The sequence below is a fragment of the Alligator mississippiensis genome, chromosome 5 (genome assembly GCF_030867095.1).
Source record: "Alligator mississippiensis isolate rAllMis1 chromosome 5, rAllMis1, whole genome shotgun sequence".
Classification (NCBI taxonomy): Eukaryota; Metazoa; Chordata; order Crocodylia; family Alligatoridae; genus Alligator; species Alligator mississippiensis.
This window is the reverse complement of record NC_081828.1, coordinates 65,132,905-65,152,968: the sequence shown is the minus strand read 5'-3', so window position 1 is coordinate 65,152,968 and position 20,064 is coordinate 65,132,905. Positions and strand designations below refer to the sequence as shown.

The following is a 20,064-nucleotide window of genomic DNA, read 5'->3' as shown; positions in this document are numbered from 1 at the left end:
TCAAGACTCTGGAGGTGGCCTGAGCAACAGAACCCAGGTGATGTGGGAGCAGGGGCCACAAGTCATGCACCCTGAACCATACCTTCACACATCCATCCATCCATCTATCCACCCTTCTAGCCTTTCATCCACCCCCTTGCAGCCAGACCATCATCCACCCAAAGACGCTGAGACACCAGTGGGCACTGCCATGGACCATGGGTGAATGTGGCCCTTCCACAAATACCAGAGAAGCCTGGGCACAGACCTGGCACTGTAGGGAAATAAAGGATCCCCTATTGTGTGAGAAGGGCATCCAGTGCCAGCTGCATATAGGACACCAAATCAGAGATGTCTTAAAATGCATCACCCAGCAGATGCAGGTGAAGGGTCAAAACAGAGACTGGGAACAGTGCCTGGCCAAGACCATGTCAATGAGGAGGAATTCTTACCACATGCTTGACACTAGAAAGTCATCTGGGGGGGTGGGTGAGAAGACCATCTTGTTCTACAAGGACCTATCCGATATTCTCACCAAGAACAGATTCCACCCTGCTATGCCCATGGGACCAGGGATGTCTTTGAGGATTCACCTACAGGGTCCCTACCGGAGGAGAAGGGGGTGTAGGGAGGCCCCACAACATTGTTCCCCACACATAGGCCATAGCTGCTCTGGACCAAGCTCTCTCTCACATCTCTGTGCCCCTCTCAGTGGTGCAGAGTATGCCATGCCAGTACCAGCACAGTGGCCCCTGCACTTGTGTGATGCACAGGACCTTCAACCACTCCTTCTGACATTTCTCCTGATAAGTGAGACCCTGTATGAGGATGCCATGCAACCCACGATGGCGAGGTTTACCCCAGCTCCACACCACTGTGACAAAGATCCAGGCCCCAGGGAAAAACAGAGTCCATGGTGTGATGGGAATGGGGGGAAGGGGCAGCAGGGGGAGCCAAGGTCACTGCAGGCCATCCCCTGTGGTCTTAAACCTTTCTCAGGCCATTATGACCAAAAAAACCCCAAAGGGGTTGGGGCCAGTGGTTGGGGTTGCTTCCTCCCCCCCCACCAGCCCACCCTCCTCTGCTGAAGCCTTAAGCCCAGCCAAGGTGCCAGTCCCTGCCCCCTGCTCTTGGGTGCTTAAGAGATCAATGGGATCATAAATCTATGCAGTTCTTATGTTCTTGCCGTTTCTGTTAAGGCCATGTTGTGCTCCACGGGAGTGCCTAAACACAGATACCCAGAGTACTTAAATGCACAAATGGCTCCCCATCCCTGCAAGACACTCACAGAAAAACATTGATTGCATTTATTTAAGCCTAGCAGGTGAAAGGGGAACAGAAGATTTTTCAGAGAGTACCTCCAGGTCAGAAACAGAAGGTATCATGTGGCTATTAGGGTTATGCGAAGTGGGCCCTATTCAATTTGGATTCAGTTTTGGCCCAAATTGGGAACAGTGATTCGATTTGTTGATTCGGATCACTGTCCTGATTCAAATCAGCCAAATCCAAATCTAAAGATTTGATACTGATTCAGAGAATCAGAAATTCAGACATATACACAGCTTTAAATATTTTTTTACATACCGCGAGGTACCAGTGCAGCTTGTGAACGCTGCGATACTGGGGCAGATGGAGACGTCCCACAAGAGTGCAGGGGGCCCCCGCACATGCTTGGTGGAGAATCCAGAAGTGGACCAGAAGTACTTCCAGTCCATTTCCGGGTCTGCCAGGGAACGTGCTGGGGCCCCCCCTTGCCCCACCACAATCCTGTGGGACACTTCATGAGCCCCACCATCACAGCACTCATGAGCTGCCTGCTACCTAGATCTATGTAGAAAAAAACATTTAAAGCTGTGTCTATGTCCAAATCACTGAGTCTTTCCAAATCTCTCCAAATCGATTCGGAGGGTTCTGATTCAATTCAGAGAAATTAAAGGGTCCTTTGATCCGATTCAGATTCAGAGATTTGGCCACTGAATCAGGCCGAATCTCCGCCGAATCAAATCAGGGACCGAAGCTTTGTCCAGCCCTAGTGGCTATGTCTGACAACTGCTTTAGGAATGCGAAAAAAATTCCCTTATTGTCAAAACCCGGAGACCTTCCTCCCTCCCTCTCTCCCTCTGAGTCTTGGAAAGAGACACATGTGATGGACAGATCCCCACATAGGAGCTGTTATCCCAGCTGCTCAGCTCTTGTGGCTGGGTAACTCTTGGGTTCCATACCAGGATAGGCTAGCAAGCCACCCAACATCCCTCTGATGTAGTCTGTGAATGAGGTCCAATGGGTGCTGGATGATTCTTACAGTATAGGTCCTCACTGTATTGATCACTCAGAGCAACTCCCAACCCTCCTCTCACAATCATGGGCCCATCCCTGCCCTGGACCTGCCCCCCCCACCCTCCTTCACCCACCCAAATCTTGCAAGCTAAGCAAACCCTCCCCTTGTTTGAAGCCTCTACATCTGTGTATGGAAGGCCAGCCTGTGGCAATTGGAATGGTGAACACCTGCTAAGTAAATGTAAGATCTGCATATGAGGCACTGGCAAAATGAAGAAGAGACATTACAAGCTTTGGTCACAGCCTCTGAGCTTAGGTTGTATACTACAGGCTCTTGTCACCAGGGGCTGTGAGACAGGCAGGAGGAACAAATTTGGCTATGTATAGGGGAAATGGAGAGGCCGGGGGTGCTTACACCTGGGCTGCCAAGTCAAATGACCAGGGGCTCCAGATGGCCACCCACAGTTTGGAGGTGAGAGTCACAGTGCCGGGATAAGGAGTTAATGCACATGGTCCTGGACTGCTGCTGGTTGCCCCATAGGTGCAGGGCCCCCAAGCAGGACTAGGCTAGTCCCAAAGGGGTGCAGAAGTGCTCAGAATAGGTGGAAGAGTGCAGCCCACCAGTCCTCCAGGCCAGGTGGTTGCTGGGGAGGCTTTTAGCAACAGAGTTTGGTGGCTCCAGCTCATCCACCCCCCCATGCCAGGAGACCCCCGGGGGGGAGCTCTTCCACTCCCAGTGGCCCCGCTCCTCACCCATGTACCACAGCTGGGAAGTGGTACAGCCTTGTCAGGGAAAGGAACCTCCTATGTTTCCGTTAGCTGCCTGACATGAGCCCAAGGTGTTGGTGAGGGCTGCGAGTCAGTGGTCCTTGAAGGGGAAGACATGGCCTTCGGGGCTGAGGGGCCAGGGGTCCCATGTGGGTGGGCCAGCAGTTTTCAGCAGCTGCTGTGGTGATGACTCCTGGCCCTCAGAAATCTCAGACAGACTTTGGGTCCAGGATCATGCAGCTGTCCAGGTCTTTCACAGAGAAATCCCTGGTTTTTACTCCAGAGGCCTGAAAGTACGGTTCCAGGTCAAAAGCCCCCTACCCTATGGGTCCTAACCTAGGTTTCATGTTTGCTGAGTTCAAACCTTGTGGTGTCCCCCCGTGACCCAAAACTCCATTCTAGGTTTTGTCACCCCTTTCTCACCCTGTCAAACTGCACCCCACCCCTCACTGCTGCCAAAGGTTTTTTGTTTTGTGTGAATTGGGAGGATGGGCAAGGCTAAGACACAGGCAATGTTCAACAGTGCTTATTAAACACGTTAAAGTTTGGCAAGAACAACATTGAAAACTGAGGCATGTCTCTTCCTCACAGCTCCATTCCCCCACATCCTGGTATGTGCCCCCAGGGGAAGTTGGGGAGGGATAGGAGGAGAAGTCCGCAGACAGCCTGGGTTGTGGGCAGCACTGCCTGTAATGCAGGGCAGGGGATCCTGTGGCAGGAGACCCATGGCCTGGTACCAGGGTGGGGACACTAGATACCCTCTGGCCCTACTCATCTGTGGAGGGCTCCTGGTCCATGAAGGTGAGGAGCCAGTTGCCAGGGCTTCATGGATCCAGACAGGTGGCCACTATGTGGGGACAGGGCCACACACACTACAGGGGGTTCACCCTGTCCCCCATGCCTGCACTGCATGTGCTTGTAGTGCCAGATTCAGTCTGTAGTTGAAGTGCAGCAGTCCAGCTGCCCCCATAGGGCTTCATGAGCTGGGGCAGGAGGGGTAGGTCAGCCCTCTGACAAGGATTGTGGGGGTGATGACATTGCAGATGATGAAACTGGAGACCCTGGGAGCATAGCTCCCCACTCTCCAACATCCCAGAGAATGGGGAGCTGCACAGGAGTTGGGCATCATCTTTGTTGGCTGCGTGGAAGTCAATGATCTAGTGCCTGGGTTCTGTGTGTGTATGTGTCTCACACACACACACACACACACACACACACACAGACCCAGGTGTCTAAGACACACACACTTGCCAGGCACAGGGCGTGCAGAGTGGGCATGCGGGTGGCTCATGGTCATGAAGGCACATGCCATGACGAGCATTGCTTCAGCTGGGTATCCATGATGTCCCTGCTGGTCAATTAGGGGTGGCTCAGCCATTTGGCTCTGCTTGGGAATCTTTGGCAGCCTGGGGAGCTTTGGGTCAAGTGCCCCCACTGCCATTTTGAAGCTCAGAGACCCGGATACATGAGATGCAGGTGGCTGCTGGAGTGCAGTAATTGCCATGCTCCAACAGACTCAATAAATCATGTCTTCTCTTTTGTGCTGTCATTACAGAGTGTCAGAATAGTCTTTATGCTCATGTACAGGCAACTTTTGCTGCAAGGATGTAAGTCACAACAGTGGCATATTTGTTGGAAACAGAACATTTGAACATCTTGTTTTGCTCTTAATATACAGCATAATGCCAATTTAATTTAATTTCTACAAAGACCTCAGTACTGCCCTTCAACTATGAAGAGCTGGGAGATATTTTACCTTAAATTAAGGTAATCTAGACTTTATCTTCTGTTTCTTCAGATTAGTGGAATATTTGGCAGATTCTAAGATTTGGAGAAGCGAATTATACCTAATACTGTAATACTTTATGGCCATTCCCTCCCTCCTTCTTGCCAGATTATGCTCCAATTTCAGCAATGGAATAAAATATTGTAGGCTTCAAGGTCCCAATCTAGCAACATATATAAGTATGTGGTTAATTTTAAGCATGAGTAGTGCAATTATTAAAACATTACAGTGACGTTTACTTGTCAAATAATGTCTTTGACAGAAAGTCTTATTAGTCCCTGAGTACCTTAACATTGAAAATATATTTGTGAACATTTGCTAATCAAACTGTGTCCCTAGGTATTTTGGTACTTATGTAGTCCTCATTATGGTACTACTTCAGTATAACTGCCTCTGTCAGTAGGAAGGTACTACTGTCCCATTTTGAAGACTAGAGACTTGAGAGAAATTAGGGGCTGGATCCAAAAAATGACCTTGGTTTAATTTAAGTTACACTCATTGAATGCATCTACACAAGACATTTACTGCACAGTAGACTAATCAGCTGTGCAGTAAATGTTGTGCGTCTACATGTGTGCCTCTATTAGGCTGGAGTAAACGAATTTACTCTGCAGCAGGATACTATTTTTAAATACAACTACTATCCTGCTGCAGGGTAAAAAATTCCACCACAGCACATGTGTAGACACTACCCCAGCTGGCTGGGGCACAAGAGTGCTTCAGTACAGGGGCTGCCTGACAGCTAGTCCTAAGCTGGAGCACCCTCATGTCCCAGCGAACCCCTCTGAAGCACACAAGAGCTTCTGTGGCCAGAGGTGATCTTTTCTAAGCATTCTCAGAAGAAAATATCAAGTTGCACATGGGAAGTATCATGCACCATCCACATAAATGGTTCTAAATATCATCAACACTCTTAATTTTAACCATATGCTGCTTCCCTGCCTAAAAGGGAAGCTGAACCCTAGTCTATATGTCTGACTCCTGGCCACCAGGGAAGCACTCCTTTTGCAATCCTCTGCTATTTAAATGCCTGACATAAAGGCATCATCACATGTAAGTTTTTTGGTTGGTTTTTTTTGTTTGTTTTTTTTTTGCATTGTATCCTAAGTGACTCGGCCACATTCACATAGGAATCTGTGGCTAGTGGAATAGTTGAGTACAGGTTTCCTAAATTTTCAGCTAACACCCAAACCACTAAATTATGGAGCATGGCAATTCATTAACAGAGAATCCGGAAAATGTATTCACCTTCTCCTTGTTAAACTTTCATATGCAGATGTGGAGATTATGATAAATTTGTACTCCTCACAGCACTGCTCTAATTTCCACTTTGTTGCATGAAGTGGGGGGTAGAAATAGACCATTTATTCACACAGTGCCAGGGCCATGCAACTCACTGCTGTTCAAAAGATCTGCAAGTAGTGGTCTTTGTGTCATTTTTTTTCAAACAAATGTTAAGGTTCCTTCATATTTACCTTAGAAGGGGATCATCAATTGAAAGAGAACAAAATAAGACATTTTTTTAAAGTACTAAATTCGATACAGACACTTTTAATGTTTGAAAAGGGAAATCAAGTGTGGTTTTGTCAGTTTTAACCTTTAACAAGAGATATCCATATTTTCTTATCAAAATTTGGTAGATGACTGGATATGCTGTAGGTTGTGTGGGCTAAAACATTTGGAAAACTGTAAACAGCTGCCAACAGAGCCGAGTACGCTTCAGCTTCAGTAAGTACTAATGCTCAGCTGCACACACTGCAACACTTTTTTTAATTGGAAATTACATTGCAAGTATCCCAAACTGGAAGTTACTGGTAAGACGTCAAGTCTTTTCTCTTTTGGGCCAGATAGGAAATGGTGCTACAACCTGTCCAAAGTTATGTTAAGTTTTTCCCAAATACCATAAAATGCTTTAGTTGGGATAGACTAAAGCTAGCCAAACGTATTTGCCCATTGTTTCTCAACTATTTTATAACTTTGTTGAAAATAAGTTTTAACAACATACAATTTAATGACAGATAAAAAGGAAGAAATACATATATCAGCTCAGAAGACAATCTTGGCTGAAATAGGATGTTAGGTAGGAAAATTACAAATATCTGGTCAACGAATTTTGATTGTCAGATCCAGAATTCAAACAGTCCTGTAGATGTTTCTTTTCATTCATCCTGAAGTACCTGCCAATGTTAGATGTTAGAATAATACAATGAAAAGATTATTAATTATATTGAATGTTGAAACCTAATCTGTAACACAGAAATATCTTATGGACTTTTCACAAAAAAAGAATGTTGATTTCAGCACAGCTACAGGGGAGTGGGAAAGCACTCTGGTTTGCTGGTTGATTTCAGCCAACGCTGGAAAGTAAATACAAACATACCCCATGAAAACTAACTTAACATTTACCTCTGAAGTGGTTTTATTAAAAACAATACAGTTCACTAGAAGTAGAACTTAGTATGGGGACAAATATTTGTACACTGATTTAATAGATTTTATTGTATCTTATAAGTAATTACGGTGAGATTATTAGCTTTGAAATGTGAGGATTTTTTGAAGCTCTGAACCCATTTCCTACCAGAGCTCTCTATCAGTTGTTTTCATCTGGTCTTCTTTATCTAAACCCAGGAATTATTTCCACAGTACTATTAAGAAGGTATAATATTTCACAGCATAATACATGAGTGCCATCATATTTACTCAGTGGCACAGAAGTAAATTTTACTGGCCCTTAATTTTAGTGATAGATGAGAGAATGAAAAGAGGAAGGACCCTAGACTAGACAATATACAAGGCATGATGAGAAGCTGAAGTCATTCAGCTGAGGAGCTTTTCTGGGGCTGGGAAAATACCAGGTCTGGGAATGAATGGGTATCAATGAGGATCAGAAACAGTGAGATATCAGCATCAGTGCTAGCAGTGAACAGTTGTAGTTTGGCCCTGAAAAAAGTCATGAGAAAATATTTTTTAAAAGCATAAGGGCGTGGAAAGGAATACTTCAACTTATGAACAATATCTTTGTGTAGAGTTTTTGTAAGCAAAAAACCAGAAATAATCTATATCTATCATTCAGTTCTAATTCACAGACAACAAACCCATAATGCGCCCCCTTATTAGTTCAATGTTTCAGATGAAAAGGGTTAACATTACTCTCTCCTGGAACTAGACGGAAACCTGCAAGCAGAGATGAAAGAAACAGTAGTGCTGCTCTGTGGCCAGTCCTATCCATTTTGGATTGCCTGGCAAGAAGGGCAGTTTTGTAATAGACTGGAAGACATCTTTGAGTCCAGATAACACAATGCAAACTTGTGCAAACAACCAATACCATATATAAAATAAATACATGCACACTGTAGCCTCAGTTTTACTGATCAGAATGACTGAATTATGCAACCCTATGGAGTTTGTTACATGATCAAAAACATTGAAGATAATACAAAGAGTGGTAACTTTGTTACTATGATCATGAAATGAAGTAGGGAAAATAGAAGGTAATAAGGAGGTGTTTCAGCACAGTGGGAAGATGAATCAAGAACCTTTCCCCTCTGAATCTGTAATTTCATGCTGGACATAATTTTTGGCTAAATGACACCTTCCAAAATCACAGGAAAACCAGTTTGACCTTGGTTACAAGGGTATTAAACCCAAAGACAGATAAACTGGCCATTCATAGATGTTTATTAAAGGTAACAGTACATACATATATGCTGACAAAATACAGAAGGAAATACTGGAGAACAGAGGGAGCTCCCTGAAAGACATGCTGCTGGCATTTACCCATTTTCCTAGCGTCTGACTTCTCCAGCAAAAGTGTAAATAAGAACTTGTGCTTTGCTCTCAGAGAGACACAGCAAAAGTGTACATTTTCTGCACTGTGGCGAATTAATCTGAGCTGAGTTGGAGGTGTGTCTTGTCTCATTTATTAGGGACCTGTTCATCAATATAACTGTAATAATGGTAGGGAACAGAGAAAACAAGATGGCCAGAAGAAAGTAAAGCAAGACCTGGATCAGGATCTAAATCAGGAGATACCACAAAAAGTGAAGTTTTCCAAACAGGACAACATGATGATAAATAATTTTGCGGGGGACATTAGTTACTGTCTGCACAAACCCAGCAGCAACAGCCTCCGTCAGCTTCTGCAGCTATGTTGGAGTGGTAGACAAATTGGTGTAACCAAAATGTTCATGCGTCAGAAGGTTTCTCAGGAAAGAATGAAGACCAGGAAACTTCAGCCATCATGGCACTTCTTAGCAGATGTGAGCTGCAGCAAGTACTTGTGGATTATTAAAAAAAACAGCTCCATAGCATCTCAGATGACAAGAGCAATTAGCCCTGTGGAGGAGCCAGCCACAAAATTTGAGTAAGTCAGGACATTTACAAAGCTCTTCTACCATTTTCTACCAATAGAAGATCGAGTGAGTAGATTGGATCATCCCAGCTCAACTAGTGCTCTGATAACCTTGCTTCTGTTTGTTGCCACTTTCACTCGACATGCTGCATTATACATTATATATTGTTTTAAACAGACTGCTATGAATTAACAGTGTCTTAAAAAATTACTTACCTCTGAGCTTACATCTAGGATATGGCAATTTCCCCTCCTGGCACTGTACTCTAAACGAAGGAGATGCTGGATCCCTCACATACCCAGGTATGCATTCAAATTCTATAACATCTCCAGATGGAGAATACAATTTCTCTCCTGAAGCCCATTTCAGTCTAATATTGTTTTCCGCCATATCCTCCTCAGATGCTGTACAGGGCTCTAAAAACAGGAACATGCAATTCAATTGTTTACTCATGGATTTACCATGGGAAATTTCATTTATGCAATCATTATTATAAACCCTTTTACATAGAATATTTTCAGGGAAGATTTGTGCTGGAATAGCTTGAGAGGTTGCAAGTCCAGGAAAGATCTTGAGAGAAGCCTTTAAGGGTATACTCACACAAGCAGGGTTATGCGTGTCCAGAAGCACAAATAATATAGTAGCACAAGTTTCTACCTCTACTTTGTGCTGCAGTGTCTGTCCCTGCTCATGTGCTTTGGGGAGGGGAAGGTGGGGAGTGGTTTGGGGCACAGGGTGCCTTGACACAGGGTCTCCATGTGCCTCTGTGCCTTTTTCATGTTTCTTTTTTTTTTTTTCTACTGGGAAATCCCAGCACATTTTAATATGCAACCTGTGTGGTTTGTGGTGCCCCAAAGTGGTTTGCACAGCCACAAACCACATGTGCCTGCATGTCTGGATCCAACCTAAGTGCCATGTTGGCATTTGCAGAACTGAACAATTGGGATCAGTGAAGTACAATTTGCTTCAGCCACATCTTCTGCAGCACTAATTGTTAAAAGATAACAGTAGCATAAGAAGCAGTTGGCAATCCAGGCACTGACCCTGGGCACGCCTACTTAGAGAGGACACAAGAACAGCAGTTACTTCCAGCCCAGTTACTGCTAAAATCCTTTGAAAACTTAAAAAAAATATTTATTTACTCACTTAAAACTCACACCTTTTCTTTAAAAATTGTCTTTCCAAAATAGGGGTGAGTCTCCAGTGGAGAAGTTGATTTCCTTTGCCTGAGTGGAAGCATGGAGACTCTGTGCAGTAATGACTGCTGCTTCTCTCTGGACCACAAACACCAGGGTTGGAGTCCAGTTTTCACCCTCACACAGTTGCTGCTGAATTAGCAACAGCTTTTGGTTCAATGGAGAAGTGTTAACACCGTAGCCTAAAGTAGCCAGTGAGCTGGCTGAGGGTGAATAAACCACTGCATGCCATAGCTTCTCATCCTGGATACTGAAAAAGTGGGGGTTTTTTCCTGTACATTTTGCCTTCCAAAACTAAGATGAATGCCTTATTGGGGGCATGGGAAGTGATATAAAAAGAAAAATGCAGTAATTTCAGGGTTACTGACTGGAAAAATTGATTATTCATCATTATTACACATTGGCAAAGGGCAGGAGAGGATTGGACTCTGACAACACACTTTGAGGGCCAGAATATGTGCCTCTCATATCCTGTTTTAAATCAAAATGGCAATCTTCACCTGCGGGATTTTCAGATTCGGTGACAGCTGACATGGACCCCACCACTGAAAATCATCACTACAGAACTCATCACAAAACATTGTTATTAAATACATTTCGTACCCACCTATGCAAGTTGGAGGTTCTGTCCATTGCCCTGAGTTGCATGTAGCATATTGAGATCCCTTCATTATATAGAGATTTTTACATTTGTATGTCACTACTGCATCTCGTTCATAGTATAATAATGGAAAAGTAGTGGTATCTCCATTTTCAATGGTAGGTGGGGGCCCACATCTTCCAGCAGCCTCTGAAATGAAGTATATACATCCAGAAATACATCATAATTTATTTCCAGAAAATGCTGTGAAAACAGAAGTGTTACACATGACCCCCTACCTATTTACTTTGATAGATCACTACAATCAATTAAAGGGGAGAGTAATCATCCTATTTCAAACCTAAATCCTTATAGCTAAATCATTGAGGTAAAGTATATGTAGCTTTGAATTTAAACTGACAAAATAATATTTCATCACAAAATAAGAAAATGAATGGCCCTAGCTTTCTCAACCCCTGATTCAAGGCCATGTTTCAGATGGAGAACGTGTGGTAGTATGCAATCCTTCGGTTCCCAGGCATTGCAGCCGCACTAATTCTACCATCCTGATCTCTAACAACTGACTGTCAAGAAAAGAAAAAAGGAAGGAGGCTTGGACACAACTCATCCATAACCATGGCTCTTTTTCTTATCCCTCTACTTCTTGTTACGGAGGGAACTGCAGTTCTCTACAGTATGTTCCATCCCCGTGGCCAAGTGTTAATGTTGCATGTTTGAGAAAGGAATTTGGTGTACCACATTAGGGTGAATTATGACCTTAGTGTTGTCTTTAACATGATGGGAACAGAAAGAAAGCACAAAAAATGCAGAGGGGACAGAAAACAGCAAAGGAAAAACAAGAAGCTCAGCAGGAGATGTAACTCTCCTCTCCCACATTTCTGCTCCTCTCTTGTGGCTACCGTGTTACGTCTCAGCTCTGTATTCTTGGGCAACCCTGGCACAGGATGCAGTCTGTCTGACTCACAAAGGACTCACCCCCCCCCCCCCCCCACCTAAATGAAACTGATTAAGATGCAGTGAGAGACGCACCTAAAACTCTCCAGATAGGGGTGATAAGAGTGAACAACTGCCCTCGGTCTCATTTGCATCTGAGATGGAACCAGATGACCATTCATTTACATGAAAGATGGAAAACAGAAAGCCTGAAGCAGAGACTGCAGTGAATTCTGGGACCAGAGAAGCAGGAGAGCACTGCATGATGGGGAATCTGTGCTTCCAATGTTAATCACCCCATGTTCACACACACCCAGCTCAGCATTTATCAGACCAGTTCTAATCTGGATTTGCTAAGGACTTTCCCCCCCCCCGCAGACACACACACACAGCTCTAAGTTTAATAGGCACCTCGGGCCGTACATTCCCCGGTCCCACTATGGGAGGCCTATTTAAACTTGATTGACTAAAACTCGGTTGCCGGGTTAGGGAATGCTGAGGCAAGAGACCAAGTCAGAGGGGGTATGGGCAACATTTGAACAATGGTTAAGGGTTCATCACAGCATCCAGCCTGCTGGAGCCCTAATCCCAGGTGTTGTCATATCTTTCCCGAGACGACTGGTGGGAGTCCTCTCCACAAAAGGTTATGAGCACCCCAATAATTGTCTTAAGTCTGTTAAAAGACTATAGTAAAATCTGGAAAAGTCATGCTAAGCTGAGGCTTGTGCACAACAAGTAAAAATCCAAAATCCTGATGCTGCAAGCTATCTATTGTTCCTGAAGAAACCATGAGATATCCCATCAGTATATCTGCCATCCATAGGAATCTCAAGCTAGCTCCCAAATATTTGGGTTACTCCCTAATCTTAAATGTTTCCTGATTATCAATCAGTTTCCTGAGATGGTCCAAACCAGATAACCCCTTGTCAATAGAAAAGACAATGATTTACACTACTGAGGGTGCTTTGAAGCAGCTGAACTGAGGGTATAAAAATCTGTAAGTGTATGTGCTTAAAGGAAAAAAGAAAGAAAAAGAAGAAGCAGGAGGAAAGAGAGAGAAAAGGAAAGAAGAAGAAAACTCCTGTGCTGACACCATCCCCTGTCATTCTTGGGATGCTGGAAGAACAGATCGTCTCTCTCTTGAAGGATTGTGCTATGGACTGTGCCTGTCAGCTTTGCAGCCTGAGTACCGTGGACTAGGTGAGACCCCAGCGTTCTGTCTCTTCTGTCTAGGCATAAACTTCTGAACCTGAACTGTATTAGTTAAGCCTGAGCTAAGTTTTCCCAAATACTTAGTGAAACCAGGGTAGTATTGTCATTGTTTGTGTTTGTTTTTCTTTTGCATGTCTATTACTACTAGTACTATTATATATTTCATATGCTTAGCAATAAATAACTTTTATAGTCAAACTGGTAGTAACTGGGTATATTTTTCCTTCTCTGCTTCTCTTTCCTCCCGTGCTCTGTAGCAACGCTTCTTTTACCTATGCTAAAGATCCCTGTGAAGCCTAAATTATTGTGGGGTCTGCTCATCAAGAGGCCAAAGATTGGGACGTGCTGAGTTTGAAACACATAAGGGGATCAGCTTGTACAGGCTGATTGACCCAGTTTGACTCAGACGTGCCCTTATGAACTGAATGCTGGCCCATGAGGGTGTCAGCTGGACACCCAGCTGGATTCAGAGGGATTCTGTTTACCTGTGTGCTTGTGTCTGACTGCATTTTATTGTTGCTCTTATGAACTGATTCTTGGCATATGAGGGTGTCAGCCTGTCCATGCTGATCAGCCCAGCCAGCTCAGGCGTGTCACGTTAATTTGTGTGTGTTTGTGTGTATGACTGATTTGGTAACTGGAGGAACCCAGTCCCATTGAGATTGAGTCCTGCAAGATAGCTCCACTGGGGGTGAGGGCCTGCAGAAGGGAGAAATACAGCTCCGTATAGTAACACGAGCAGCACATTGACAGAATCACCAAGACCCTAGATACTATCCCTAATAAATGAGCACACCCCAAAGTAATGGGCAAATTTGGTAACAACCGTTCCTGAGGGAGCAGCCCCTGCACTTTGCCTGAACGTCCATAGCTGACTACAGAGAAGGCACCTGACACAACCTCCCTGTCTTCCCTTCTTTTGACCCTGGAATCCATTTCCCTCCATGGCCTGTAAAATCCTAAGTCTACTCACTTTGAGGACACACTGAAAATCTCACTTAGGCTTTCAGGGATGGAACGGGCAAGAAGGTAATTGCATTTGCTAGAAGGGGTGCGTGTTTACATCAGCGTGGTTTCTCTATTTTAATGATATGACTGAACTGTAATCATCTGGGACCCACTTAGGACACTTAGGACATACAAATATCAATTCAACTGAAAAAGAAACCCTAAAAACCCAAAACAGCCAAAAACCAGCCAGAATACCTGTACCTTGATATTACTGAGTTTTGGCATTATGTGGGTTTTTTGGGGTTTTCTTTTTTACTTTTGTAATTTACATTTTTAAGATCAGAAGCTCTGTTATGACAGACAGATGCTCTGCAAAAAAAGAGAAATCCAAGCAATGCAGGTATGTATAGAGACCCTACAAATGCAAGCATTAGTTTATCTATCATTCTGGCATAGCTCTTTCCACACAAATGGAATTGCCTGGTAATGAGACAGATTCTGCAAACCTTGCCTAGAACCCAGGTATCCTATGCCTTGGTCAAGTGGCCAAGCCCCTAGGCTATTAGCCTAAGAGGCTGGGAGTGTTCTTCTTTCTCTCAGTTCTAACAGGCATATGTAGAGGGCAATCCTAATTCCCCACAGAGAGAAACAGAATCCTAAACTGTCTAGAAGTACTACACACACCACAACTTAGGTGGAGGAAGGGTAAATAGGATCTGGCCCAACCTGAACAAGTGTGGCAATATGTAGTTTGCAGCTATATTTGGCTTAATGATCCTCAGTGGAAGTCTGTTTCCACTGAACTATGACATTATTAGTGGCATTTTCCTGTGTGGGGATCTTGGAATGTGTCATGGAGGAACATATCCCCTGAGCTTTAAAGCACTTCAGTATTTTCAACCTTTCCTCAGATGTTGTTCAGGCTGAACTCCCTTTGAATTTCTGTGAAAGCCTGACTGAATAAAAGAGTCATGATATCATAGAATCACAGACTCAATAGAGAAGTGGAACTGGAAGGGACCTCCAGAGGTCATTTAGTCTGTAGATGTCATAGACATTAGGGCTGGAAGGGACCTCGTGAGATCATCAGGTCCAGCTTCCTGCCCAAGGGGCAGAAAGTCAGCTGGGGTCAAATCATCCCAGCAAGGAGCATCCAAGTGTTTCTTAAAGGTATCCAGAGTAGCTGCTTCCACCACTTCTAAGGGGGAGTCTATTCCAGACTTTGGAGACTTGGACAGTAAAGAAGTTTTTCCTTATGTCCAATCTAAAATGGTCTTCCAGCAGTTTGTGACCATTAGACCTTGTCTTCTCTTCGGGTGACCTGGTGAACAGACATTCTCCCAGTTCCTGGTGCAAATCCCTTACATACTTATAGGCTGCCACCAAGTGCTCCTTGGGACTTTGCTTGTCCAAGCTGAAGAGTTCCATGCCTCTCAGCTTCTCAGAACACCTGTTCTTTTGAACTGTAATCATGTGTGTGGCTCTCCTCTGGACTCTCTCAGGATTCTCTACATCCTTTCTAAAGTGTGGAGCCCAGAACTGAATGCAGTGCTCCAGCTGTGGCCTTACCAAGGCTGAGTAAAGCAGGAGGATGACTTCTTGGGTTGTGCTTGAGATGCATTGGTATTTGCTTTGCCAGCTCTGGCATTGAATTGGTGGCTCATGTTCATCTTGTGGTCAATCATGACCCCCAAGTCTCTTTTGGTTGTGGTGTTAGTTAGTGTAGCACTACCGAGCCTATAAATATGATGTGGGTTTTTTCTCCCAAGGTGAAAACTTTGAAAAAAGTTGCATTTCTCAGTGTTGAATGTCTTCATGTTTTGATCTACCCACCTTATGAGCCTGTCCAGATCAGCCTGAATTGAAGCCTATCCTCTAGTGCAGTGGTCACCAACCAGTGGATCTCGATCCACCAGTAGATCTCGGAGCCTCTGGAGTCAATTTTAGTCTGGGGTGGGGAGCTGAGTGTTTGCATGCATGCAAATGTGTGCCCCAGCCCAGCAGGCCAGTCTGTGGGGGAGGGAATGGGTGGTGGCTAAATGAAGGCCCCTGTGGTGAGAGATAGTGCAGCAGGGACAGGAGCAGGGATAAGTTGAATGGGGACCCCAAATAATTTTTTCTCCCTCTGCCTTGATCTCCCCCCGCCCCTTTCCCTTCCTACAGACTTACCTGCTGGGCAGGAAGGAGCAGGGTGGTGGTGATGCATGGTAGATCTTGGGTTGCTTTTCAATGCTAAAGGTAATTTCCTACATTAAAGATTGGAGGCCACTACTCTAGTGTGACTGCACTTCTCCATAATTTGGTGTCATCTGCGAATTTAGCCAGTCTGCTTCTGACACCTAAGTCCACATCATTTATGAATACATTAAAGAGTGCTGGTCTGAGAACTGAGCCCTGGGGGATGCCACTAGTCACCATTCACCATGTTGACTTGGTTCCATCGACTATCACTCTCTGGGTCTGAGCATGGAGTCAGTTCCCCAGCCATCGGACCATATGGTTATTGAGGCTGCAGTTCCCCAGTTTTACCATGAGGATATCATGGGAGAACAAGTCAAAAGCTTTTTTGAAGTTTAAATATATAACATCAACCTCTTCTTTTTTGTCCAGGTGACACATCACCTGGTCAGAGAAGGAAATGAGGTTGGTCAGGGAAGACTTAATTGCAACAAAGTCATGTTGGCTATCTCTCACAGTGCTGCCTTCCATTAGCCTGTTGTTGATGGTTTCTATGATGATTTTTTCCAGGATCTTTCCAGGGACTGAGGTCAAACTGACTGGCCTGTAGTTCCCTGAATCTTTTTTTCTTCCTTTCTTGAAGATCACATTGTCCCTCTTCCAATCTTGAGGAACCTCTCCCGAGCACCATGAGTTCTCAGATAGACTCGCCATTGGTCATGTTATGATGTCAGCCAACTTTTTTAACACTCTTGGATGCATTCCATCTGTGCCAGCTGATGTGTGGATGTCCAGCCTCTCAAATTGTTACCTCACAAGATCTTTGACAATGATAAGCATATGATCACCTTTACCCTGGTAGTCCTGTGTCCTGTCAGGCAGGGTGATACCCTTGGGCTGGTGGAAAACCAATGAAAAGTAATCGTTGGGGAGATTGCCTTTCTCCTGTGTGCTGGTTGTTCCCAAATGGTTCAGCAAGGGTCCACTGTTGTCCTTGTTTTTTTTTTTTTTCTGACTTCCCATGTATTTGAAGGACTTTTTAATTGTTCTTGATTCCCATAGTCAGTTTGAGTTCGGTTTCAGCCTTGGCTTTTCTGGTCCAATCCCTACAGGTGCAGGCCAGTGCTACATAATCCTCCTTAGTGGTAGCTCCCAACTTCCATCCCTTATAAGTTTCCCTTTTCAGATTCAGGAGGTCCATGAGTTCCCTATTGAGCCAAGGGGATCTCCCAGCTCTTTTGCTATCTTTCATATGGGCTGGAAGGGACTTCGCTTGTGCTTTAGGATCATGTCCTTAAGGAGTGACCACTCATCATAGATTCCCCTCCCTGTCAGATCATGGTTTCTCAGGGCTCCAACAACCAACCTCTTGAGCTTGTGAAAGTCAGCTTTCCTAAAGTCAAGGATTTCGGACAGATTTGCCAGCTTTGTGATGGATGGAGAAAGTGATCAAGTCATGATCACTGTCACCAAACTTCCCTTCGATCCTCAGGTCGTTGATAAGTTTATCCCCTTTGGCTAGTACCAGATACAACAGTGCCTGACCTCTTGTTGGCCCGTAGACTTCTTGAGTCAAATACAGCTCATCGATGCACATGAGAAAGCTTTGCGACTGATCAGATATGTCTGAATGCTCTTCCCATGAGATGTCAGGGTGGTTGAAGTTGCCCATGCACCAAGAGTGCGCAGCCTTTATTAGTTCCCTAGAGAATTCATGGTCAAGATCCTTCCTCCTAGGTAGGAGGTTTGTAATGGGCTCCTACAGCTATATCCCCTTCACCACGTTCTTCCTGTATTCTAACCAAGAAGGTCTCGAGTTGCCTTCATTGGGTGCCAATCTCTGTTTATAGGAAAATGTATAGGAAAATGTACTGCTCCTTTACATACACAGCTACACCCCTGCCCTTCCTTGCAACACAATCCCTCCTGCACAACGTATATCCATCAATACCTGTGGTCCAGTCATAGATGGAGTCCCAGCAGGTCTCCATTATCCCTATGAGATCATATTAATTTTTGCTTAGCAGATGGGCCAGTTCCTCCTGTTTTTCCCCATGCTCCTGGCATTTGTGTACAGGCAGCTAAGCCTGCCATCAGAATCCTTGGGCTTCCCTGTCCTCTTAGAAGAGTCCCGTCCATGGGATGGGGAAGGAGTGAGTTTCCTTGTGTTACCTAACCCACTGATTCTCTGGTTGTCACTTCCGCCATGCACCACGCTGACTTGGTTCCATCAACTATCACTCTCTGGGTCTGACCATGAGGACTGTGATCAAAGAAGCCAAAGCCTATGTGGTGGCACAAATCCTGCCATCTTCTGTTGACTTCTTCAATATGTCTCTCCCTCCTGTGCCTGTGACCCATAAGCAGAATGATCGAGGAGAAAACTACCTGTGCCCTCTGAGCCCAACCCCCTAGAGCCATGTAGTCACTCATGACCTAACCAGGATTCCTCCAAACCATGTCATTCATGCCCACATGAATGACGAGCATGGGGTAGTGGTCAGAGGGCCAGACAAGTTTAGGAGTCCTCTCTGCCACATCCCAGATAGGGGTCCCTGGGAGGCAGAAGACCTCATGGGCCAGGGGGCAGGGCAACAGATCACACCCTCTGTCCAACCCCCTGCCTGAGCCCTATCTGGCCCATCCTATACAAATCCATAATCTAAACTCTTTGTAAAACTGCTATCAACACTGACACAACACATAACACCCAAACCTGTCAGAGGTAAAGCAGGGGGAACCATAGCAGTCAATATCCAACTTCTATAAAGGTTTTTAGTAAAAAGATCAAGAGATCCCAAATAGAGGGGTACACCCCTCCCATGCTCCGAAGGAAGGCAAAACCCCCATGAATCCATACAAATGTAACCATTGTTTAAATTTCTTCCTGACCCCAAATATGATGAATGGTACTGTCCTTAGAAGAGGGGAAAGACCCTCTAGCCAAGAACCTCCAGCCTTTATGCTCAGCTGGATCACTGGCAAATACCCAAGCACCAGTCAAAAGCCGCAGCCACAGCAGCAGCCAACACCTAATGCCTCTGAGAAAGGCTGAAAAGGACCCTTACATGTCTACCAGAAAGCCAGGGGTAGGGGTGGTAACCAACAAAGCCCAGAAGCATGGGAAAACCCATAGTAGAACACAGGCTTATATCATCCCCAACCAGTGCCTATCCAATCTTTTGAACACTTCTAGTGATGAAGAGTCCCCAACTTCCCAAGGCAGTCTATGCTACTGCCTCACTTTTCTAACAGGAATTTTTTTTCCTGACATCCAATCTAAACCTACTCTGGTACAACTTCAAGCCGCTAGGCCATGTCCTACTTCCTGCAGCAAGAGAGAAAATGTGTTCTCCTTTTTTATGGCAGCCCTTCAAGTGTTTGGTGACTGCTATCATGTCCCCACTTAAGCACCTTTTTCTGAAGCTGAACATGCCTAGCTCCTTCAGCCTCTCCTCATCTGACTTGTTTGCCAGGCCTTCTATCATCTTGATTGCCCACCTCTGGGCCCTCACTGATTTCTCCATGTCCTTTTTAAAATGTGGGGCCTAAAACTGCACACCGTACTTCAGATGAGGCCCAACCAATCCTCAGTAAAGAGACACTATCACTACCCATGTCTTTCACTTAATGCTTCTATTGGTGCATCCCAAAACGATATATGCCTGTTGTTCAGCTGCATCACACTACAGAATCATATTAAGTCTGTGATCTAGGCTCTGAGATCCTTTTCCATGGAGCCTATCATCTAGCCAGGTAACACCCAGGTTGTATCTGTGTTTTTTATTATTCTTCCTGAGGTGTAGCACATTGCCTTTGTCTGCATTAAAC

The 20,064-nt window shown here is 44.9% G+C and overlaps 1 protein-coding gene across 2 annotated transcripts in view; it reads right to left on the bottom strand.

Annotated features, from left to right (window-relative positions):
- Nucleotides 1-6,345: 6,345 nt before the first annotated feature.
- CFH (complement factor H) overlaps nt 6,346-20,064 on the bottom strand; it is a 104,185-nt gene continuing 90,466 nt past the window's right edge. Inside the window, exons 23-25 of one of the 2 annotated variants that reach the window (XM_059728417.1) lie at nt 10,966-11,148; nt 9,378-9,578; nt 6,346-6,987 (exon numbers count right to left, since the gene is read on the bottom strand). In XM_059728417.1, the coding sequence (XP_059584400.1) occupies nt 6,974-6,987; nt 9,378-9,578; nt 10,966-11,148 (398 nt within the window). In that variant the 3' untranslated portion in view covers nt 6,346-6,973. Of the gene's footprint in view, nt 6,988-8,467; nt 9,146-9,377; nt 9,579-10,965; nt 11,149-20,064 lie in introns of those variants that run through there. The other variant, XM_059728416.1, reaches the window with a different exon arrangement.